General features: G+C 45.2%; 1 protein-coding gene and 1 pseudogene across 2 annotated transcripts in view; one reads left to right on the top strand and one right to left on the bottom strand.

The window, feature by feature from the left end:
• Positions 1–3,016: 3,016 nt before the first annotated feature.
• The window catches only part of RUNX1 (RUNX family transcription factor 1), a 395,500-nt gene continuing 372,775 nt past the window's right edge, over positions 3,017–25,741 (bottom strand). For both annotated transcript variants that reach the window (XM_077479930.1, XM_077479929.1), the window contains 2 exons: positions 12,170–12,331; positions 3,017–8,044 (listed from right to left, as the gene is read on the bottom strand). In XM_077479930.1, coding sequence (XP_077336056.1) covers positions 7,551–8,044; positions 12,170–12,331 — 656 coding nt within the window. In that variant the 3' untranslated portion in view covers positions 3,017–7,550. The remainder of the gene's footprint in view (positions 8,045–12,169; positions 12,332–25,741) is intronic.
• On the top strand, positions 20,664–20,783 carry LOC143985147 (5S ribosomal RNA; annotated as a pseudogene).

The raw sequence follows: 25,741 nt of genomic DNA, 5'->3' as shown, positions 1-25,741 counted from the left end.
TTTCTATAGTCTGCTGAGGCTCTGGTACAGAACTGCGGGGGCGGGTCCAAGTCAAACAAGTCACACCCAGGAGGGGGGGGGGATTTGAAAGGCGACATTGTTACTTTGTATAAATCTGGAAAAGTTTAATGGAAAGTGATACAGCCAATGTCCCGTCCAGCAATCATGTAAAGCAGTAGTCTCCAAACTACGGCCCAGGGGGCCAGATGTGGCCCTTTGCTTGCCTTTATTTGGCCCTTGGGACACTATTCCACCAACTGACACTATCAATGGGGCACTATTCCTCCCATTAAAATCAATGATGGGGCACTGATGCCAGGGCATTTTCTACTCCCACTGGCCACGGTCTGTGCCCCCCCCCCCCAAGCCTAAAGGACAGTAGACAGTAAACTGGTCCCTTGCTTAGAAAGTTTGAAGGCCCCTGATGGAAAGGAAGACAGACACCTGTTACTAAAGCATTTCCCTTAGCCTTGAATGGAGGCTTGCAGAAAGTAATAGGCTACTCAGATATGTAAACGTTGGATATTTTTGATTTCTATACATGTATGGCCACATAGGGGCAGATTTACTAAAACTGGGGCACACAGAATCTGGTACATCTGTGTACAGTATCCAATCAGCTTCTAACTTCAGCTTGTTCAATTAAGATTTGACAATAGAAGCTGATTGGTTACTATGCACAGCTACACTTGTTTTAATGTTGTGTAACACATTTACATAAATAAACTTTTATTTTATGTTTATTGGTCCCTTGAATCCTTCCTTTTGGCCCTTTAAGAAATCTAAACACCAGATGCATTTGATTGGCTTCCCACTCATGTGATCAGTGTAATTGGCTGTCACAGTGATCACGTGATAGAGAGCCTGTCCTACCAGCTCTTGATCACCACTCACAGCGAGAGCTTGGTCACAGTGCTGGAGCAGAGTGCCAAGACAAGATCAACCCGTGCCCAGGAAAAAGATGCCAAATTGCCCCCCCCCCCACAATTTTGTGCGAGTCTATGAGCAGGAGGGGGAGAGCACAGCCTGCACCTCCTCCCATTTCTCCCCTCCTCTCCTTGTCGCTTACAGTGCTGAGCTGACAGAAGTAGTGATGCCACTGTCACTACTCTCATCAGCCTTATAGTAGAAAGAATCTTCGGCGCCCCTACCCCTCAAAAACATGCTGAGCCCAGGGCAGCCATCCCTTCTGCCCCCTCCCCCCCTTGTCCCGGCCCTTGACGGAGAGTGCTCCCAGAACAAAACCTGCAGCAGCAAGGAATGAGGGAGGGAAGGGGTTAAACTATATTTAAAGCCACAACTTTTGGAAGATTTTCTTTTTTGGTTAGCTGTATATTACTGGGGAGATTTTTGCTTCCTGTCTTGAACAAGAAGTAGGAAGAAACCACTCTGAAGTCAGGGAACTCCTCCCAATGCCCCCATTGTGAAAAAAAAAGTCTCCATTCCCTTTTTCCTGTTTCAAGTGACAACCTCAAATTTTGTATTTTCTGACCCAGAGACAGTGGTTACAAAAACAAATATAAGGGTGAATCTACTAAGCAGACTCCCCCCCTTATGCTTTTGGCTTTAGATACACTTTAAGTAAATTTTCATTATTACGGTTTTCATTTTCTCCTCTCAAAGCCATCATGGAGACAAAACCTATAAAGCAAATACTGTTGAGACTTCTAAGCGCAAGTGACAAGTGTCATTAGCCAAATCGCTCAGTGAAAAGCAGTCATTACCAATGATCTGTCACATGGGAAAACCCGACTCCAAAAGTTGGAAAGGGAAAAGTGGAGCTCTGCTGCCACCTGGTGACAACCATGGTGCATAACCAGGACATACACTTGCTTGTAACCCATTTGCCGCAAGTGTGTAGATATAAGCTTTTACATGGATTGATGATGTAATTAAACATTTCACATATGTGAAGAGGTTCTCCACATGCTCGCCAGGAGCTGGTTCAGTGATTGACAGCCCGCAGCTCAATAATTACTGCCAGCTAAACTTAAAACTCAACTCCAGGAACCTTCTTTTTTTTTTTTTTTGGTGGAGGATGCGGGCATTGATCCCACTACCTCTCCCATGGCAAGTTTGAGGAAACTTAAAAATGATCCCGTGCAGTTGGACTGTGCCTACACTGCAAGCGTTAGCTGGTTTTTTAGGTCTAGGGGAGTGTCCAAGCACTTTACGTTACTTGATCCTCTGGACCCTGCACTGGTCTTGATGACATCAGGACCTTAGACTGCTGGAGCTTGGGGGAGAAGATGCTGCGGGTAGGAAAGGAGGATCGTGTAAGTAGGTCTGCTCTTCCATGCCCCCCAGACCTAAATGAGAAATTAACCATTGCACAGATGTTTAAATTACCCAGGGTTGGGCTTTAGTTAGTTTTATGTAGATGTTGGAGCATTAAACCAACCACGGTTATGTGGTCCTTCCATTGCCATTCTTGGGGGCTCCCATATTTTCTGCTGGATTTTTAAATATTGGATATTATGGAGAATGTAACAGGAATTCCTGGGACACACAAAGGCGGATATGAACACCCAAATTTCCCAGGTAGACAGGAGAAGAGTCTGGAATTATGGCAGATAGATCTCACTGCTGGAGTATACAAGACATATATCAAGCCAGGCATTGACCAGGATCCTCCAGAAACACGGCTATTATTATTGGGTGGAGTGAAACTTTAAGAAAATGAAGTGCTATGTTAAGTCTGGGTCTTTATCTGAATGGATCTGTCCCAAGATGGTCTGGTTGTTAAGCTTTCTGTGTCTATTGCAGATTTCAGGTAGGGGCTCAGACCTACTAAAGCCCTACTGTGGAAGTTAATAAGCCAAGGGCTGAGAGTCCCTGAACAGCTTCCCTCTGCAAATAGAAAGGATGTAACTTTTTGAGGAACTCTTCAAGCCTCCATTTTTTTCAAATTTTTAAATATTTTCAAAAATTCCCGGATCAGTCATTTCATTATACACTTATTTTTTTTTTTTGCCAAAGTGCAACAGCATTGTACAAATACAAATAAGCCAAAAAATATATTTATATATATTTATATTCATCCTGTAAAAAATACTAAAGAAAACAAAAATGTTTTTAAATAAGCAGTTTGTGCTGCCTGCAGCCACTTTTTTTTTTTTTTTGCATTCATAATAATTTTATTTTTTATCAAACACTGATCTGAAGGCCTGCTTTAAAATACTCTTCAAAGTTGATCTGCAATAAGTTGATTTAAATATTTTTTTTTTATTATTTTATATATAGAATCCTGTATTTTACATGGTTTTAAGTCAGTGCCTTTAAAACCCTTATAAACTACGTTAAAGAAATAACATTGAAATAATAGTTTTTTTTTTTTCACTTTAAGATCACATATGACATGCGATGGCACCAAATTTTTCATGAAGCGATGAAAATGTTGGCAAGAGAAAAAAATAAGATAAAATGATGAATAATACCTCCCTTTAGTACTGCAGTAAAAAGAAAGGTCACGCCTAAAATGTATCTGAATGGCAAACTTTTTTTTTTTTCAAAATTTTGGATAGAATAGGAAAGGGTTAGAACTTCTGTCATGTTTATATTGCTCTATAAAAGGCTAATGGAAGCACCAGATCAAAGATCAAAATGGGTTTTTTAATTCAGGTAAAAAAAAAACATAAAATCGCCAACACGTCCTGGAAGCTCAAGGATCTCTTCTTCAGGGTTCAAATGTTATATGTGGTTCAAAGGATTGAGAAACAGCACAGTTATCACTGTGCTGACTGAATGGTACTTAGTTGGCAGTTTATCTTCTGCTGGGAATCCTCATCCCAGGTTCTCCAGATCTCTGAATCTAGGTGCTACAGCCAGAGATTTGACCCACACAATTCACCTTCCCTATTTGTCCTCTATTTGATTTGATTTTTTTCTCTTTGGAAAGGCTTTCTCTCTCTTCCTGTTAAGTCTAAAGAACTGGAAGGGAAGGAAAGTCCCCCCAATGCTAAAACAAAAATACCTGACAGAAGTTGTATTTATTCCTTATTCCATGCAAAACTTCAAGAAGAATTATGGGCTTTCGACACGAAGGCTGTGATGCTACAGGACAGTAAAATTGGCCAAGCGGTAGTGGTGGGGGAGACAGAACCAAAAGCTACCTCTGCAACCAATCAGAATTCATCATTCTTTAGTCTTGATGCTACAAATTGCTGAAACTGGTTGGTGGCCATTGCTACACACCACTGCTTGCTGCATTATCTTATTACAACTGTTGATATCTGTACACAGTATGCCAAGTACTAGTCATTTACATCCCTCTAGGTGCTTAGAAGGTCCCAGCATGCCTCATGGTAGCACAATATGATGGAAGAAGCGCTACTTATAATTAAATCTGAGATCTATAGTACCATGCTTGACTATTGCTTGTGGTTCCTGAGGAAAGCAATGGATGTTGGGCTATGTGACATCCACCTGCTCAGTGGATCAACCTAGATTCCTTGTATTCTGTCTTAATAATGTATACATTAGATGGTTATTCCATCCTTACTGGTGTAAATCCAAATGTTACCACATCATGGCATGAAAATGAAGAGTACCATTTTCTCCAATCCCTTTTTTGCATCCAAAATGTTCAATACAGAAAAGCTATTAGTAGTCACATTTATTAGGCTTGTTCTGAATTGTTGAAGATGTCTCGTAGCTTAGCCAAGCCAAGTCATCTGTTCTAATGATTGAGGATAATACCCCAGAATTTAATTCCACACAGGTAAAACAGACATCTTTACCTAACTTCCATGGAATGTGTCATGGCAGATGTTGATTGTCCAAATACATTCTTTCGAGGCCAGTGACATTAATTTCTCCAGGAACACTCTTTAAAGCAGGGGTCTCGAAACTGCGGCCTGAGAGCCAGATGCGACCCTTTATTGGTCTTTATCCTGCCCTTGGGGCACTTTTCTTTCCAATGATATGGGGAACTAGTCCTCCCGCTAACACCAACACTGGGGAATAATTCTTGCCACTGATACTAATGATGGGGCATTATTCCTCCCACTAATATCAATGATGGGGCACTATTCCTCTCACTGATACTAACAATGGGCCACTATATCTTCCACTGCTACCAATGATGGGTACTATTCCTCCTCCTACTCACCACCAACCAAAAGGCCATGTTTATTCTGTGGCTTGGCCCAGGACATTGTATACCCCAAATGGCCACAATCTGGCCCCCATAAATCTGAACGACAGTAAACTGGTCCTTTGTTTAAAAAGTTTAGAGACCCCTACTTTAGAGGACAGTGAGAAGCACAAGTTGGACAGAAAGAACAACAGGCTTGCAAGAGGCATGAATGAGGCCATCTACGTTAATCCCAGTACAATCTTGGGGGTCTACGACACCATCTGTCTTCCACACACAATGCAGGTTCAGAAATCTCCACCTTAGCAATTTGACGACCATATTAACCTTCAGCCATGTATAGCGAAGGATTAACGCATATGCAAACTTCCTAACGCCAAGGATGGAATAATGTCATTGGAACAGGAGGGTTCCACAACTTTTACACCTCTGATCCTGTTCTTGGACAAGCCAACATCTGCCTTGACACATTCCATGGTGATTGGACTAAGGTTCCTGTACTACCTGTATGGATATAATTGCAGGGGGATCTTCTTCATACTCATTAAAACTGAAGAAGTAGCTTGGAGGAGCTATGGAACGTCTTCATCATACACAAGTCCAGTTAAATGTGACTACTACTAGCTATACCAAGACCTGGACAAATGAGAACCTTCACAGACACTTTAGAAGGCATTAAGCCATTGCATTGAAATTCTCCATTACTTCCTTTCCCTTTGATACTAATTATATCTAAAGTTTGTGTTTCTGTAAAGTGGAAACACCTCAGGTGAGGGAAATCTCCCTGAAGGGGACACAGACAGCAATCTAAATACATTAGTATAGTAGTTGGGTATGGTTAGAATAGATGTTGCATTACTGCTTCCCCTGTCTCTACTTGGGGAGAGTTGTCCTCATTTTATGTCTAGGTGATGGGTATCAACGGGACAGGAAATGAAGGGAATTACCATAAGAAGTATAATTGCTACAGAGCCCCTTACCACCTTCTGGGCCCCCCCAATGTTCATTAAGGGGCCAACAGTGAAGCTTAGTAGGCATAAGCAGGTGGATCCAAGGTAGTCCTTTACCGGTCAAGTCAAAAGGTGGATATAAATTCAGCCAACTAAATCTCTGGATCTACTGATTCTTTTGAATCCCTGTTTGCTGTTTATGTTGCTTAGGCTTGGACAAGTTTTATTTTAGGGGTATAGTTCATGTCCACCAAGGACTCGTATGGGTGCTTACAAGAAGGCTACACAAGTAGCTTCCTTGTAATTTGTTCCTTAAAAATCTTCGGCCCTTCAACGTACTGAATATTGCAAACAACAGTAAAGACAAGCAGAATCCAGGGATCAACAGCAACCAATTGGAAGCATACATAGCTAATGTGACTGCTGCAAACTGCAATTTGATTAGCTACATTTGGTTACTGCAATTTGTTTAACTTTGCTGTTGTTGGCGTTGCTTTAATAAATAAAGGGATCAGTGTCTGTTTTATATGAAAATAAAATAAAAATAATAATTTGGGTATTGATATCCCTGCTCTAACCCTCAACTCCTCACATCGTTTCTTACCCAATTATGCACAATTTGTTTTGCACAGGTCAGGCTATTTTAATTATTCAGTCTTAGCACTGCCTTCTGAGGGAACAAAAATACGATAAATTCAGGACAGATAATTTTCCCATCACGCAACAATATGTAAACAATTTTCTTGTACATCTGGGATAATACAAGGAAACAAACAACCCTGAATACAATACATATTTAAATAAAACAGCCACTCCTCAAGGAGGCACTATTATCCAAATAATTGCATATCATTGCCCAAAATTAACAATTAAAAACTTTAAAAAAAGACGATGCAAAACATATGTAAAAAAAAAATGTAAATTATACCTGAAAGCAATAGAAGAAAGCACAAAAAGGCTTAAGGTGCCAAAAAGGTAAAACAAAGAAATTGGCTTTTTTTTTTTTTTTTTTTTTGTTTTGTTTTTTTTACAAAGAGTTTGTGTGTACACTGTAACAGAAGCATGGAAAGCTTTTTTTGAAAACATAAAAAAAAAAAAAAAAAGCTGTTCAAATAATTTAGGGTGAGATTCCCAGCCTTTAAATCTTCTTTTTTTTTTTTTTTTTCCGTCCAGGTATTAAATAATAATAAAAAAAATTGGAAATAAAATTAAAAATTACATTTGGATGACCAGGTGAGATCAGATAGTTGACGGTCTTTCCAAACTCTGCACAATAAAATTGTCCATTTCCGCAAAGTCATATCGTTCAGCTGTACTGCCGAAAAAAATAAAATAAAAAAATGAGATAGACGTATTAAATAATTGTATTTCTTTGCCAGGTGATTTCACAGCATTCTGAGATCAGGTCTATCCTCAGTTCAAAGTTTTATAGACTATTCAGTATCTCCTGGCACTAAAGAGATTTCACATGTAAATGTCACAAAGTTGACGCCTTATTTTTTTTCTTAATATGGCCGCCAGACTGCTTCCTCCAGACGTGCCGTGGTGCCCATGTTGGTTGGCGAGTTGCTGTGGCTTCCTTCCGTTTCCACCACGTCGTTTTGGTTTGGGAGGTTTGGGTTTAAGAGAGCGGACCCTGTGGAAGCGTTAGTGCAAGGAGGAAGGATGCGAGGAGGTGACCTGTCTCCCCCCGACATCATGGAGAATTGGTATGATCCAGCCGGTGTTCCGTAATAGAGATGGTAGGAAGGGGAGCTGGTCTGGAAAGGTCCACCTTGAGCCTGAGAAGATCCTGGGTAGGGCGGTGGTAAGTAGGTGTGGTACCTCGTAGCAGTGTTCATGGCTGACATACCGATACCAATTCCTGAACTTACTGGAGTTGGGGCGTACGTGAACGCTCCAGGATAGTGCATGCGGGGGTCTGAAATGGACGGCAGGCCGGAGAATTGGCGTTCGATTCCGACTCGGGGGTCGCTAAACGCCGTCAGGTCCGAAGGTCCTGATTGGAAACAAAAAAATATACAGATAAGGGGCAGGTAACAAATATAGGGGAAACACACCACTCCAGATAAGCAAGAAGAGCCAATCCTGTCACTGATCCCTTCTGGCAGGTGCTGACCTGGCTCGCCAACCAAGAAGATAGAAGGAGATAGTTGCACACCGCAACAGGATACTGAACAATGCTTCTTTGATCCAAAAAATGACAGGTAATACAGCACAAGATTCCAAGGTAGTTAAGGCGTTTCACACAACATAGTGCTTAATCATAACATATATTAACGCATTTCACACAACAGTGCTTAATCATAGCATATGATGTTAACGGGTTTCACACAACATAGTGCTTAATCATAACATATGATGTTAACGTGTTTCACACAACATAGTGCTTAATCATAGCATATGATGTTAATGCGTTTCACACAACATAGTGCTTAATCATAACATATGATATTAACATGTTTCACACAACATAGTTCTTAATCCTATATTAAGCACTATGTTGTATGAAACTCGTTAACATCCTTGGAACCCTGTGCTGTGGTCATTTTTTGGATTAAAGAAGCGTTGATCAGTATCCTGCTGCAGTGCGCTGCTGACACCTTCTATCTTCAAGGGGCAGGAAAGCTTAAAACAAGAGCAGCCACATTCTATGAAACGATGGTTGTCTTAACTGAACACTTTGAACTGGCTTGTTTGTCATCTGCATCCCTTCCATCATCTCCTGTCTAACTTCTTGTTACGTAGACACAACTGAAAATGGGAGGAAATATGTTCTTACAGGAACAGGTGTCCCCATAAGTAAATTTCCCCTTTATTGTTGTTTAGGTGACAACTCAAAATGTTGGACTTTCTTTCACTTTTAAGGCATAACTTAACTTACTAATTCAAGATTTTCCTATTTTGCCCCTCTCCCCTCTCTTATACAAATGCTAAAAAAAAAAATATGTTACATTTTTACAGTTATGTGTTTTTTTTTGTGCTGCAGCACTTTCGGATTTCTGGCCTGGGCCAGGACCCGCTACCTCCTGGGACTGCTATATCACAGGTATCCCAGGAGGCGATGTGTTGGTAAAGCTACAACTTTGCGCTAATTTCCATGCATGCACACAGCTCCTGCCGGGCGATATAGTGCCCATCTACCAGAAGCTGCCAGCATTTGTGTGCATGCAGACCCCTATTGTGTGCGTGTGCAAATGCACCACTGGTCTCTGCCTACTTCCAAAGAGGAGTCCGGTGGCACATCAGTGCATGCGTGATTTTAAAAAGAAAATGGCAATGCAGAGGAGGAGTTGGAGGCAGAGGAGGAGTTGGAGGGAGGCTGCTCATGCACGGCAAAGTTCCACTATAAGGGCCCATTCACACTAGGAACTGCATGTGCATCACACAGGAACACCCTGTGTGTTCACGTGCGATTTACATGCAGTTCTGTGCAGTGCAAGATAAGACTATTCATTTTGATCACATCACACCTAGCTGTTATGGGATTGTGGTAGAATTGCTGCGATTGAGCCCACCATCTCAAAACGCGCTACAATCGCAACACACTGGTTTAGGTGCTGGGTTTTTTCAATGGGACCTAAAATGGGATGCAGTTTTGCCAAGATTGTCATGTGATTTGTCACATAGTAAATCACATCGCATGAAGCTTGTCAGCCAAAAAGGAGCAGGAGGTTCTTTTGGGCAACAAGCTTCAGGCGATGCGATTGGCCGTGACTGCCGCTCGATAAATCGCAGGACAATCAAGGCACAACCGCACCTGTCTTGGTATGCCGACACCTTAAGAGTTCCCTTCATTTGAACTAAGAGGCCAAGCCCAACCCCTGAAAAACAACCCCACACCATAATCCCCCCTCCACCAAATGATTTGGATCAGTGTACAAAGCAAGGTCCATAAAGACATGGATGAGTGAGTTTGGGATGGAGGAACTTGACTGGTCTGTACAGAGTCCTGACCTCGACCTGATATAGCACCTATGGGATGAATTAGAGCGGAGACTGCGAACCAGGGCTTATCATACAACATCAGTGCCTGGCCTCACAAATGCGCTTCTGGAAGAATGGTGAAACATTCCCATAGACACACTCCTAAACCTTGTGGACAGCTTTCCCAGAAGAGTTGGAGCTGTTATAGCTGCAAAGGGTGGGCCAACCAACCTTGAACCCTACGGACTAAGACTGGGATGCCATTAAAGTTCATGTGCGTGTAAAGGCGAGTGTCCCAATACATTTAGCAACAAAGTGTACATATACATATATATATATATATATATATATATATCTATATATATATATCTATCTATATATATATATATATAGATATATATATATATATATATATATATATATATATATATATATATGGAAGGAAAGGGAGACCCTCATATATATATTTTAGGTGTCCATTTATAACTTTAACCAGCTGTATATAATCAATACATTATCAAATGTAACATAATTTGGTCAGGTGACCCCACCCATATGTCACCCCTTTAATAACCTATCATTTCACCTGACACCTTGCCATGGCCTGGGATCTCTTTCATGAACAGCAAATATTCAGCAGACGAATTGTTAAGACAAACAGTAATTCTGCTGCCTTGCTGAGTTACATAAATGCAGCCACCGTGGTGAGACGTGGACCAGTGACAAAGCCAGGAGCTTCGGCGCTGAGTTCTTGGAAGAGTGAGAAGATTTTCTGAACTGATAAACCTCCCTCTTAATGGAGTCATCAGCACGGCACTAATGAAAGCGGCCTGTCAATGCATCGCTTGGCAGCTGCACACAGCGCAGGTTGCAGAACACAAACATGCCCCAGGTAAGACACACAGCCCAGACGAGGTGTGCCGCCTGTCTAATAAGGAGGCTTATTCAGCCTGTGTTCCTGTGTCAGCGATTGTAGTCAGAGATTTTACATGAAGACTGAGGTCACAAGGCTTGGATGTGAGTTTAACATATTTCCCATCTTTAACCAGTAGGTGGTGCACTAAGGTGGCATGTATACTGTGTCCCTGTGCTGGAAAATATGTGTACATTTTAAAATAAATTTCAGTATGTCTTTTACATTTATTTTACATGCAGAGCAGGCATTCTTTTTATTGGGTATTACGTGTCCTGTGTTGGGAGAGGAAGGAAACAAAATAAAATAAAATAATAAAATAAAATGTATATAAATCATGTTTTATGTGCATCTTATGCCCTGTACACAGGGTCGGAAATTCCGACAGAAAAGGTCCGACTGGATTATATTGTCGGAAAATCTGATCGTGTGTGGGCTCTATCTGACTTTTTCCGTCTGAAATTCCGACTGAATTTCAGACGGAAAAAGAGAGCTGGATCTAAAATTTTCCGACAAAAAAATCCGAACTGACTTTTTACGATCGTTTGTAGAGAATTCCGACAGACAAAGTGCCACGCATGCTCAGATCAAATTACGAGACCAAAGCTATTGGCTACTAGCCTCTACGTAATCCCGTTGTACGCAACGAACGTCACCACGTTCTGAACGATCGGATTTTGTACACCGTGTGTAGGCAACACCAGTTTCAGACAAAATCTGTTGGAAATTATCAGACGGATTTGGTGATCGGAATGTCCGACCGTGTGTACGGGGGCTAATAGTTTTACTTATTTCCGGGAAAATGAACTAATAGCATTGCTCACAGCATTTTAAGTGCACTCATAGGCAGCACTGATGGGCACTGATAGGAATACTGATGGCCAGCACTGATAGGCAGCATTGATGAGGAGGCACTGATGTGCACTGATAGGCAGCACTGATGGGCACTGATAGGAATACTGATGGCCAGCACTGATGGGCAGCACTGATGAGGAGGCACTGATGTGTACTGATAGGCAGCCCTGATGAGGAGGCACTGATGCCCAGCACCGATGGGCACTGATAGGCAGCACTGATGAGGAGGCACTGATGCCCAGCACCGATGGGCACTGATAGGCAGCACTGATAGGCAGCACTGATGAGGAGGCACTGATGGGCAGCACTGAAGGGCACTGATAGACAGCACTGATGAGGAGGCAGAGATCTCCTTTTTGAAAATGCTGTCTGCCTGGCTGTGATTTTTCTCACCCCTTTCAGCAGAGTATGGTAATCCCAAGATCTTACCTGATAATCGGCTTGAGATCTCTGCGCTGAGTGAAGACATGCCGCTGGCTCGTCCCGGTGAGATGGGTGTAGCTGGGTGCACAGACGGGGCGGCGATGTACCCAAGGGACTGGTAGGACTGGTCATAGGACCAGGAAGGAGATGTCTGCACTTGTCTGGTATCTGCGGGAAGAAAAGCAAACAAGCCGGTTTATAGGGATGGAAGAGAGGGGGCGGCGTTGTGTTGGGGTCGCTCACACCTTACCAGGCTCAGGAGGAGGACGACAGCCACACACACCTGAGAAATACACTTCACACACCTGACACCCATTTATGCTGCAGTCCTAATACTTGGAGACCATATATAAAGCAGTGAATGTCACATTCTCTGGTGAAGAATCAATACCTATGCGGGGGAAAAAAGTCTCCTATCACCCCCTGAAAAAAAAAGATCTGCAGTGAATTGCTTTTCAGAGAGGGTAGAGTGGTGGCTTCCAGGAGGTGATCCCACCACCTCCTAAATCTGTGTTTTTCAGTGTCAATGGAATTTTTGTGTTGAAATACCGTTGCTTTTGGATCGCAGTTGCAGAGTGGTCCCATTGACCTCAACGGATGAACCTGATAGGCTGCGTTTAACAAAGTGGACAAGCCGAGTTGGACGCAATGGATGCAGCACATGTACCACCCTATCCAGCTGACGTGATAGGCTAAAAGTGGACGTATGAGGGGTAAAAAATACCTTTTTATTTTACTTAGGTGACCACGGGTGGTAAAAACAGCCAGTTGAGCCACTGCCTGACCACCCCATAACTCCCAACTGTCCCTGATTTCGAGGGACTGTCCCTGATTTGGAGCAATGTCCCTCTGTCCCTCTTTGCTCCTCATTTGTCCCTTGTTTTGGACTGTTCTATATAGATGTATATAAAATACACTTTTTATCTATCAAAAAGTGTTTTCCAGTGCTAAACCTTTCATCCAAATTCTAAAAGCCAATATAAAGGAATAGTAATGGTAAAAAAAAGAACTTGTGGGTTTAACCAATTTTTTTTTATACAATTCTCCTTTAAGGGGGCGTGGCAAGGGGTGTGACCTATGCCTGCATACTTTTGCTGATAGGTGTCCCCATCTTAGAAAGTTGGGCGGTATGACCACCCACCTACCATGGCAGCTGAAGGGTGTGGTACACATGCCAGGGCCATTAATCAGGGCTGCAGCATATCTAATTTACCATGGTTGAGTTGAACAGGCGGCGCTGCAATGCATGCTAACACGGGCAGTGGTGCCGCAAAGTTTTTTTACAGTAACAGTACAGCTGCCAATCGTGACCCATTCAAAGGAATAGGGCCGAACTGCAACCAAGAGCTAGTCATTTGGTGCAGTATTTCTATTCAAGATCCTTATTTAGCAAAAAAGAATAAAAAAAAAAAAATGGGCATCTAAGAGGTGGCAGTATCACCTCCTCACCTTATGACATGACATGTGCTCTTTACCATTGTAATAACTGTTAAGCTGTCATATTTCTTTTCTGCCACTAGATGGCAGCGATGCCATGCAGATGAAGTAGTGGAGAGCTCCACCTGCAGGTGCAGAGGAGTCATTTCATTCCATAAAGGAAACTCTACTCCAGCCAGTGCTGGGAGGGTTTCCCACAACACAATGCTGGGCTCTGACACCCTCAGTAGGTGATGAATAGCAATGCTGACCTCAGGACACAATTCCGAGTGTCATTACTCACCAGTACAAATCCCAGAATCAGAGCATTGCACAATCCCCGCTGCTTTCATGTCCGCCAACAGCTCACTGATCCTTCCCAACAGCTGGGATAATCATGTCTGTCGCCTGGAGCGCTGGGCCGGACGGAGGGCAGAATATGGGGGATTCCCATCAAACCTTCTCATTGCATGCCTTATATGAGATCACTGGGTCTCTGTGCTTCTCTATGACTCCAGGGACAGGAAGTGAAGGAAAATCTCCCCACTGGGGTCACAGGAATGAAAAAAAAACATTTTTTGTAAACTGGGGGAAGCGATAAACCTCCTGACAATTTATCCGCTGTCATTGCTTTCCTGTCCCCAGGTGACACGCACACCTCCAGTTTCATGTATCGGTGTCACGGGGACAGGAAGTGAGTGAAAATCTCCGCACTGGGGTCACAGAAAAGAAAAACTGTCAGAAATGTTATACTTTTTTTAATTATCCAAAACTAAAATACAAAATATACCTGAAGATTGAATTAGATTTGGGATGGAGTGATCGGACTGCTACATTTGTGGCCGGCGTTAGTCCTACGAATTCGACCCGAGAGTCGGCAGACAGAAAGACCACGCCGGGGGTCAGAGGCTCTTTTAGTATTATTAGTATATTATTATTTTTTTGGTGCAAGAAGAAACAAAAGTCGTCTGATAGGAAGTAGGTGGTTTCAGGTAAGGAGCTCAACGTGTGATTTGAGGATATGAAACTTCCTGCTGGAGGGTAAGCAGAAAAGAGAGGAGGCGAGTGACACCATGGGGGCCACAGGAACTCAAGGGCTACATATTCTGTTAAAGGGGCCATCTCCTAGCGACCCGCTGTTCTCTTTTGTTTTCGGGTCACTTCCCATGCTACTTTACTTGTCCCATTGTGGGCAACGCCTATCGACATTTTCCAGCATGCTGACACCAACGATGGGGCACTATTCCTTCCACTGACACCAATGATGGAGCACTATTCCTCCCACTGACACCAATAATAAAGCACTATTCCTTCCACTAACACCAATGATGGGGCACTATTCCTCCCACTGACACCAATGATGGAGCACTATTCCTTCCATTAACACCAATGATGGGGCACTATTCCTCCCACTGACACCAATGATGGAGCACTATTCCTTCCATTAACACCAATGATGGGGCACTATTCCTCCCACTGACACCAATAATAAAGCACTATTCCTTCCACTAACACCAATGATGGGGCACTATTCCTCCCACTGACACCAATGATGGAGCACTATTCCTTCCATTAACACCAATGATGGGGCACTATTCCTCCCACTGACACCAATGATGGAGCACTATTCCTTCCATTAACACCAATGATGGGGCACTATTCCTCCCACTGACACCAATGATAAAGCACTATTCCTTCCACTAACACCAATGATGGGGCACTATTCCTTCCACTAACACCAATGATGGGGTACTATTCCTCTCACTGACACCAATGATGGGGCACTATTCCTCCCACTGACACCAATGATGGAGCACTATTCCTTCCATTAACACCAATGATGGGGCACTATTCCTCCCACTGACACCAATGATGGAGCACTATTCCTTCCATTAACACCAATGATGGGGCACTATTCCTTCCACTGACACCAATGATGGGGCACTATTCCTCCCACTGACACCAATGATAAAGCACTATTCCTTCCACTAACACCAATGATGGGGCACTATTCCTTCCACTAACACCAATGATGGGGCACTATTCCTTCCACTAACACCAATGATGGGGTACTATTCCTCTCACTGACACCAATGATGGGGCACTATTCCTTCCACTGACATCAATGATGGGGCACTATTCCCCCCACTGACACAAATGATGGGGCACTATTCCTTCCACTGACACCAAAGATGGGGCACTATTCCTCCCACTGACACCAGTGATGGGGCACTATTCCTTCCAATGATACCAAATGATGGGGCACAATTCTTTCTACTGACACGAACGATGGGGTACTATTCCTCCCACTGACACCAGTGATGGGGCACTATCCCTCCCACTGGCACCGTTTACACAGCTCCGCCATGCAGCACAGCACAGTTTGGCATGGCAGGAAACCTGATTTATTTTTACTTTTTTGCTGCAGTTGAGCAACACTTCCAAGTCCCAGCCTGTGATTGGACAGTGAAAGGAGAAGCAGTTCATCACTTTGTCACTCTGCTTGCTTCTCCTATCAGCACGCTCCTTGTTAGCATATGAGCACTGCAGTACAACTGATTTGCTCCTTGTCCCTCCATCTGAGCTCTGCTGTACAAAAGGCTTATACTGCTTGTATGTAAGAAGGACATGATCTCTAATAATGAGCCCAGAGCTGCATTGCTTTGTGTCTTCTTCTCTATCTGCAGTCAGTGGAAGCGGGACTCCCTGTAGGAGACGCTGGAAGCGGCAGAACGAGTCCCCCTGCTGGCGGTGCGGATCCTCTGCGCTTCATTACACAGAGCAGTCACTGTGTCCGGAGAGTCAATATGTGTTCAGTTCTGCCCAATGGACTTTCCTCGGCTGCTGCACTACAAAAAGACAAATGATCAAATGGTTTTTGTGCCGGCGTCTGGTGTGCTGACAGAACACTGACTCAGGGCTCTGCCAACACGCATCACCCATTACTCACCTCCAGGTGTGAGCCAGACACAGGGGTGGCATGGTAGCGGGCACATCCTGGCATCTCCTGACACGCCCATTCTAGCAAAGGGTGTTCAGACAAAAAATATTCACCCTTCTCGGAGATGACACCCTGCAGGCATCTCTCCATTGTGGGATCACATCTGCAACCACACAACAGGAGAGCAGAAACCCCAATATAAACCCACAGAGCTGAGCTCCACCCACATTGAGCTGAGCTCCGCCCACATAGAGCTGAGCTCCACCCACATAGAGCTGAGCTCCACCCACATTGAGCGGAGCTCCGCCCACATAGAGCTGAGCTCCACCCACATAGAGATGAGCTCCGCCCCACATAGAGCTGAGCTCCGCCCACATAGAGCTGAGCTCCACCCACATTGAGCTGAGCTCCAATCACATTGAGCTGAGCTCCAACCACATAGAGCTGAGCTCCGCCCACATAGAGCTTAGCTCCGCCCACATTGAGCCGAGCTCCACCCACATAGAGCTGAGCTTCAGCAACAGAGCTGAGCTCCACCCACACTGAGCTGAGCTCCGCCCACATAGAGCTGAGCTCCTCCCACATAGAGCTGAGCCCCACCCTTCCCTTCAGTCCTGCACAGTTGTACAGGATCCTCTCCTGTACTCAAATCACTGACACTAACCTTTGCACCCCAGATGTTTTGGAACTACATTTCCCATGATGCTCACCTACACTACACAGTGCACAGGCATCATAGGAAATGTAGTTCCAAAAGATCTGGGGTGCCAAGGTTCACCAACACTGATCTAGCCCCTTCCTCCCCAGCCTGACGATCCCAGGTCTGCCCCTTTCATTCATTGGATTTCAGTTCTTTCAATCCCAAAGGTTCCACCTGCATTGCATCTCTCTAACTGCTACATCTGCAGGAGAGCTTTTCTATTTATACAACAAAAAAACAACAGATTTATTGGCCAGATCACCAGGTGAAAATAAAGGAAAGAAAGCTTAAAAAAGAAAACAAATGCGGCCATCACATTAAGAATTGGTAAGCTGAGGTATAATGAATGTTTGTTTTTTGGTTTAATACTACTTTATAGATGGAGATTCATCTGCTTATATTTTGTCTTCCCTGGTTCATCCTCTCTCCTGCATAGAGAAGAACAGAGACCCAGTGATGACATCACATGTGGGCGGTCAGCCTGCCCGGAAACGCCCACTCCTCCAGACATTTTTATATTTGCATAACTCCGCCCAGGAGCCCGCCCGCTGCTTACATCAGGACTGAGGGCTCTGTGGAGCAATACTGAGGAAGGGAGATGTAATCTTTTAAGGAATTTATGTACAGCGCCCTGCTGGCTCCTCCCACCAGCCATGATCTGCCTGCATTGCATAGAGAAGAGCAGAGACCCAGTGATAGGCTTACCAAGTGTAAAATAAGATATGTAACGAAAATGGAAAGTTCTTATATAATCATATTATTAGTATGCTGATCAGGGGACTCATCAGCATAGTGGTAAAATTATTATATATATATAAAAAACACCTTTCCTTTTCCATGGCACTTCTTGTTTTATACTTGGTAACACAATCACTGGGTCTCTGCTCTCCTCTATGCAATGCAGGCAGATCATGGCTGGTGGGAGGGGCCAGCAGGATTCTGTACATAGCACGCTCTTCTGTACTCCTCTACAGAGCCCCCAGTCCTGATGCAAGAAGTGGGCGGGATACTGGGAGGAGTTATGCAAATATCAAAATGCCCTGATGGGTGGAATTCAGTCAGGAGGAGTGGGAGTTTCCAGGCAGGCTGACCGCCCACATGTGATGTCATCACTGGGTCTCTGTTCTTCTCTATGCAGGATAGAGGATGAACCAGGGAAGGCAAAATAATAGCAGATGAATGTCCATCTCTAAAGAAGAATTAAACCCAAAAGCAGATATTTATGAGATTGCAGATTACCAATCATTAGATGTGGTGGCTGCATTTGTTTTCTTTTTTTAGTCTGTCTTTCCTTTTTTTTTTCATCTGGTAAGTCTTTTCTTTTTAAAACTGAACAAGCTGTTCTGCAGATGTAGCAGTTAGTTACTACTCTTCCCATGAGGCATTGTAAAGCTCTCATATTCACAGACATGACTGGGCATGATGGGAATTGTAGTTTCTGAACAACTGGAGGGCCGTAGTTTGGAGCAGGGGCGGGTCCCATCCATTAATGGCACATGGGTGCCGCCCCCCTGTCCATTGCCGCCTCCCCCTATCCATGTGTCCGGCCTCTTTCAGGACACCGGATTGTGGATTCCAATGCGGGGGGGGGGGGGGGGGGGGGCTATTTTTTTTTGAAGCAAAGGCTCTAATAGGCCTCAATACAGGGTGGGCTCAGATCCCACCCAGGTTTGTTACAACAGCTAATCAATATTCACTGTCGTAACGCTGATCCTCCTCCCGGCCAATCAGGAAGTGGGTTTTGATACCGGTCACCTGCTTGGCTGAAAGTACAGGTGATCCTATTGGACACCGAGGAGGAGGAGGGGAGGAGTTGGAAGCCGCCATGGAGGAGAGGACATGCGCCATGCTTCCTTGCCATGATTGGGTAAGTGCTGGACCGACCGGCAAACAGATGCTCGGGGGGGTGGATGGTTGTTTGCCCCCCCCCAAAAAAAAACACTGCTTTGGAGACCTCTGAGTTAGAGATTTGAGACAAACCATTTACACCACTGACGGGGTGCTTACAATGATCATTTTACTGTAAAACCTTTATCCCAAAAGGAAAAAACAAAAAAAAAACGTCTGCTGTAACTAATTATAAATTGTTATCTGGAGTTTGGCTTCACTTTGTTAGTGTATCTAAATCTGCTAGTCCATCTAATAGTCCCCAGCCCCCAGACTGACAATGCTGCTGTGGGGGGTCTAATGCAGGAGGTGTGTTACCGGCCAGATCACCAGGTGAGAACAGAGGGGAAAAAGAAAACGAATGCAGCCACCACATGGAGTGAATGGTGATCAGTAATAGATGAGGTTTGTGGTTTGGGGTTTATGACGTGGACAGAGATGGGGAGGTTGTAGATTTGGATGGGGAGCCCTTTTATCGGGGGTGGGGGATTTCTGGAGATCTCTATGATGATCTCAGGATGAGCGGGTTCAGTTTCCTGCCTGGAAGAAGAAGTCAGCCGGAGTGTATCAGATGAATCCTTCAGTCTGGCTGGGATGAGGTCACCTTGGGGGGGGGGTAATAAACGATGGTGGTGGTGGGGGGGGGGGGGGGGTTGGGAAGCTCCCTCTAGGGCACGGCTTTGATTAACAAGGTGAAGTCAGGTCCCCTTCATGTGCACAAAGAAAAGCCGGATTGTCTCACCGAGGCTTTGAATGCCGGATTGATATCCGCCGTACACCGCCGTGTAATGACATGAAAGACGAGCAAACTGTCACTGAGCACCCGGCGCGGAGGGGACACGGCGAGCCGAGGGGACTCTCCTATGGGATGAAGACGCACCGCATTGGGCGGATGATGTCAGCGCGGCGCGCGACTGGAGATCTTCTCAAGGGCATGGCAAGCCGGGCGCAAATTCAACCACTAAAGGCCCGTTTCACCCGAAAAACTGAAACCCGTCAGTTTCTTAAAGCTCAACTCCAGGGCACAAAATGTTCATTTAGCCCCAGTTCACATTAATGTGATTTTGACATGTCAAATCGCATGCCAAATCGGTGACTATTACGTCTGAATCTGTGCAACGCCGACTTAGCGATTCCCAAAAAGTCCTTTCTGTACTGCTTTTGGCAATTTCGGGGTGCAATTTCAATTGACATCTGGGCAGGAACCCGCACAGGTGTCTCTAAAAATTGCAAAAGTCAGACTGAAATGTGGGTATGAAATGCTGCGAGTTCAGCTTTCGATCCCGCTGTCAGTGTGATCGTGGGCTTAGGACCAGTTCACACCACATGCAGTTCAGTGTTTTTTTTTTTTTTCTGCATCAAAAACGCATGGAAAGATGCAGAAAAAAACCCCCAAAAAAACAAAAACACACTGAACTGCATGTGGTGTGAACTGGTCCTAAGCCCACGATGACACAGACAGAGGGATCGAAAGCTGAACTCGTACTGACATTCATACCCACATTTCAGTCTGACTTCGGGGCGCAATTTTTTCTGCATCAAAAACGCATGGAAAAACCTACGGCTACATCACCCTGAATGCGATCGATCTCATCTGATCTCGGATGCTAAGCAGGGTCGAGCCTGGTTAGTACCTGGATGGGAGACCGCCCTTGTAATACCAGGTGCCGTAGGCTAAAAAATAAAAATAAAATAAACGCATGGAAAGTACGGTAGGTTATATGGTTTTCTAGCGGCATAGTTCACACACAAGCGGGCAGTTCCAGAAAAAAACAGTAGAACATGTTGCATTTTACCTGCACTGGACTGTACTGGAACGCTGTAAAATGCATATAAAACGCACTGGGACACACTTAAACACCCCAAAAACGCACACTGGAACATACAAGTCCTTATTTAAGGTTAAGAAAAAAAGGGGGGGGGGGGAAATCAGTGGACTGCACCAAAAAACGCATCAAAACGTGCATGCAGAAAAGCATCTGGAACGCATCCGGACTGCGCTTAAGGGCCAGTTCACACCATAGAAACACAGTCCAGATGCATTCCAGATGCTTTTCTGCATGCGTGTTTTTGATGCAGTCCAGTGCATCCCCCCCCCCCACTTTTTACCTCACCTTAAATAAGGATATGTGTGTTCCAGTGCGTTTTTGGTGCGTTTTACAGCATTCCAGTACAGTTCACTGCAGGAAAATAGCAGCATGTTCTACTTTTTTTTTTTTCTGGAACGGCAAGCACTGGTGTGAACTATGACATTAAAACCATATAACCTACTTTACATGCGTTTTTGACTCTTTGAAAAATCGCACTGGACTGCGTGTGGTGTGAATTGACCCTGAAGGTGAAGAAAAAAGTATGTGGTTGGTAAATGTTGTTTGTTACCAATAAAAGTTTTTCTCTGGGGGGAAAAAAAAGGTGAAGAAAAAAGAAGGGGAAAAAACACACTGGAATGCATCAAAAACGTGGAAAAAACGCATAAGCAGAAAAGCATGCGGACTGCGTTCCTATGGAATGAACGGGCTCTTTCACTTATTCTTCAATAGCAGCTTTGTGTGCACCAAATGCCTTTACAAACCCAGATATTACTATGTAAGATCAGCAGTGACATCATCACTGCGCTGTACATAGCCTGTGCAGACAGCGGAGCTGTGGGAGGGGCCAACCAAGCTCCTCCCACTACAAGTCGTCTGCAGGGGGCGGAGACAAGACCAGTCACCCTGCGCAGGGAGAGAGAGTAGCAGTGAGCGGTCTTTATTACAGGAAGTCTCACACTGGATGACTGCACAGATCTGGAAATAATTGAAGGAGAAAATGGTTAAATGATGCTGGGTGTCCTCCATTCAGGAAATGAGGTAGGTTCTATATGACTTGCTGCAGCTTCTGATGCACACTGTTGGAAGCTCACAGTGTGCAGTAAAATCAGAAAAAAGGCCATTTCAGTGCAGGAGAGGAGCCGATGCAACTGTGCAAGACTGAAGGGAAGGGTGGAGTTCAGCTTTAAGAGTTCCCCCCGTGTTGGCGCTATGAATGATCCCGTCATGTAACGATCGTTCTTCCACCATGAACAGGGAATAAATTTGAATGTTGATCTTCCCTCTGGCTGCCCTGAAATACTCTCTTGTTTGTCAGGACGCCGGAGCCAGAAATATACTTCCCTTTTCTGCATTACAAAAGAAGTTCTGTTACAGCTCTCTGTTCTTCTTTCTGTTTCCGGCTGTCGTGTGACGGGACCCTGAGCTCGGCGCTGTCACGGCACATGTGGTCCCCTCTCATGTCCCCATCCCCCTCCCCTCCCCCCCTCTAGATTCCGAGTCCTCTGAAGCCATTCGGTGTTATTGGATGAATTTATACAACACGAGGAGACAAAACAATGTATCGAAGCAGATAAAAGATAAAAAATAAAAAAGTACGTGTGCCCCTCTGCACAGGCGGACTGGCATATTCTTTGCCATGAACCTACAGTGCAGAGAAAGGCGCTGAGGTTATCGCTCTCTCCATCAACAAAGACCTCCAACCATTGGCACAGAAGATGACCCAACGTGGTCGGCCTGAAGGACCCCAGAAAAAGGTGACGCACTATGGGTGCAGAACCGGGCTTTAAGGCTCGGCTCACGCCTACAGTGGTGACCCAAGTGTTTCCGCCTGCCGCGTGTAGGGCAGACCAGTTATTTCAATGGGCTGGCCAACGCATGAGAAGGCCCTGACTCTTTTCTAAAAACACACCAGCATCATGCGGTTTGGCGCATGTGTTTGCAGATGCGTGGGGGCATGCAGTTAATGCAGGACTCAATAAATCCCAGGCGCCATGGTGAATACAAATTGCTTTTTGTCACCCCATTCACTGTCCTGGGTCCCGCAAGGTCAGTGCCACAAGCAGGCTGTACACAGGGCTGTACTTTGTCTTCCTGCCCCTCCGTACTGAGCCCTCCTGGCCCTCCATACTGCACCTTCCTTCCCCCGTTCTGTGCCCTCCTGCTCCACATACAGTGCCCTCCTGTCCCTCTGTACTGTTCCCTCCTGTCCATCCCCTCCAGTGCCATCCTGACACTCTGTACTGTGCCCTCCTGCCCCCCTTGTAGGTACCCTCCTGCCCCTCCTCTGTACTGTGCCCTCCTGCCCCTCTGTACTGTCCCCTCCGGTCCCCCTGTACTGTGGCCTCCAGCACCCATATGATGCTCTCCTGCCCCTCTGTACTGTGCCCTCCACCTTCCCCCATACTGTACCCTCCATATTGTACCTTCATGCCCCCTGTACTGTGGCCTCCTGTCCACCTATACAGTGCCCTTCTTTCCTTCCATACTATGCCCTCCATACAGTGCCCTCCTGCCTCCCCTCTGTACTGATGCCCTCCTGCCCCACTGAACTGTGCCCTCCTGCCCCCACATATGGTGCCCTCCTGCCCCTCCTTACTGTGCCCTCCTGCCCCTTCCATACGGTGTCCTCCTACCCCTCCGTACTGTGCCATCCTGCCAACTCCCCAATACTGTGTGCCCTCCTACCTGCCCTGTACTGTGCCCTCCTTCCAGCAAAAGACGCAGACAGCTTCAGCTTGTGTGGCTTCAGGGCTCGGCCAATCACCGGTAAGGGGGTGGTCCACCAATCACAAACATTCTGAGGGATGAATACAATGTGGATTGGCTAAATGGCTTACGTCCCCCGTGCTCCCAGTGACATCTGACAGCAGAGGCTCAGATTGGAGCCTTCACTATGATCTCGATCAAAAAAAAAAAAAAAGAAGTTATTCCCAATCTGGATGATTGGTTGTTCAAAATAGTCCTGTTTCCAGGGACAGACGTTCAGGCCTGGGACTGTCCCTGCAAAACTGGGACTTCTGGCAGCTTTGGCCCGTCTTGAAGCCTTCACTGTGATCTCTATAAAAAAAAAAAAAAAATTATAATTTTTTATTCCCAACTTCATCAGTTGGTTTTAAAAAATAGTCCTCCTTCCAGGGACAACCCTCCAGGCCTGGGACCATCTCTGGGCAATTGGTAGCTCCGGTCTGGATTACAGCCTGTTCTCCAATCTTGTCCAAATCATTCCAGATGGTCGGTTGGTTCTACAAGATGGTCCTTTTTCCAGGGACAACCCTCCAGGCCTGGGACCATCCTTGGACAATTGGTAGCTCGGGTCTGGATTACAGCCTGTGCTCCAATCTCGTCCCAATCATTCCAGATGGTCGGTTGGTTCTACAAGATAGTCCTCCTTCCAGGGACAACCCTCCAGGCCTGGGACCATCCTTGGACAATTGGTAGCTCGGGTCTGGATTACAGCCTGTGCTCCAATCTCGTCCCAATCATTCCAGATGGTCGGTTGGTTCTACAAGATAGTCCTCCTTCCAGGGACAACCCTCCAGGCCTGGAACCATCTCTGGACAATTGGTAGCTCGGGTCTGGATTACAGCCTGTGCTCCAATCCCGTCCCAATCATTCCAGATGGTCGGTTGGTTCTACAAGATAGTCCTCCTTCCAGGGACAACCCTCCAGGCCTGGAACCATCTCTGGACAATTGGTAGCTCGGGTCTGGATTACAGCCTGTGCTCCAATCCCGTCCCAATCATTCCAGATGGTCGGTTGGTTCTACAAGATGGTCCTTTTTCCAGAGACAACCCTCCAGGCCTGGGAGCATTTATGGAAAATGGGGACATTTGGCAGCTCTGGCCCTGATTACAACCTTCTCTGTGATCTCTATCAAAAAAAAAAAACAACAAAATTTTTTTTTTATTTCCAACCTGGTTGGTCAGTTTTTATAAAAATATTCCAGTTTTCAGGTACAACCCTCCAGGCCCGGGACGGTCCCTGGACATTTGGCAGCTTGGGGCCGGATTAGAGCCTTCTCTGTGATTCCTCCTAATCCTAAGAATCGTCCTGAGCTGCCACAAGGCGAGACGCTCCTAACAAGAGCTTCATTGTGTGAGACAGGTGTGAGGTTGGAACGGATTCCAGGCCAAGAGAGCCGGTATCTACGCCAGCTCCCAGAGATGAAAACATGCAGCAACCATCCAGTAATACCGCCGCAGACATCCAGAGACTCAACAATTTAAGGCTTAGCACACACACACAACATAAATCAGACGAGGATGTACCAAGCCAACCGTCAGCAACTTGGGCACATGCCTGCAGACTGTCTGTGCTCATCAGACCTCTCCTGTTTGGGTTATTGGAATACCTCTCTCCGTCTGGGTGGTGCAGCTCATTCAGGCACATTTTTACTTTGTCTTATCTTGTCCAGACAAACAGTTTAAAAAAAAAAATCTGTTTACTTGGTCGACCGGATTTCTTACAAGGGATGATGATCCCCTGTTATGTGAGATGATGTAAAAGAAGCCGCTTGAGAAAGGAAATAGGAGAAGTGCGGTAAGTCATAGCGGGGAAAATTAGCTGTTTTCAAGGATCAGAGTCCGCTCAAAAGTCTGATTTTATCTACAAGTGGAAACTGGTGGAGTCTGTCCCGGCTTCTTCTATGTCTTGGATACTCCCGTTTCCTACAAAACATCTGATAACATGTCGATAAAATTGTCAAAAAACAAAAATTTCCAGCTCCGCAGATCAATTTTGTTGATCTGTGAAGCTGGAAATTTTCATCCATCGTAAGAAAATCAAACAATTGTAAAAAAGGGACCACCAATAGAAATCAAGGG

The sequence above is a fragment of the Lithobates pipiens genome, unplaced genomic scaffold (assembly GCF_037356315.1).
Source record: "Lithobates pipiens isolate NorthernLeopardFrog02 unplaced genomic scaffold, aLitPip1_a1.2 Scaffold_16, whole genome shotgun sequence".
Classification (NCBI taxonomy): domain Eukaryota; kingdom Metazoa; phylum Chordata; class Amphibia; order Anura; family Ranidae; genus Lithobates; species Lithobates pipiens.
This window is presented reverse-complemented; position numbering and strand designations above follow the sequence as displayed.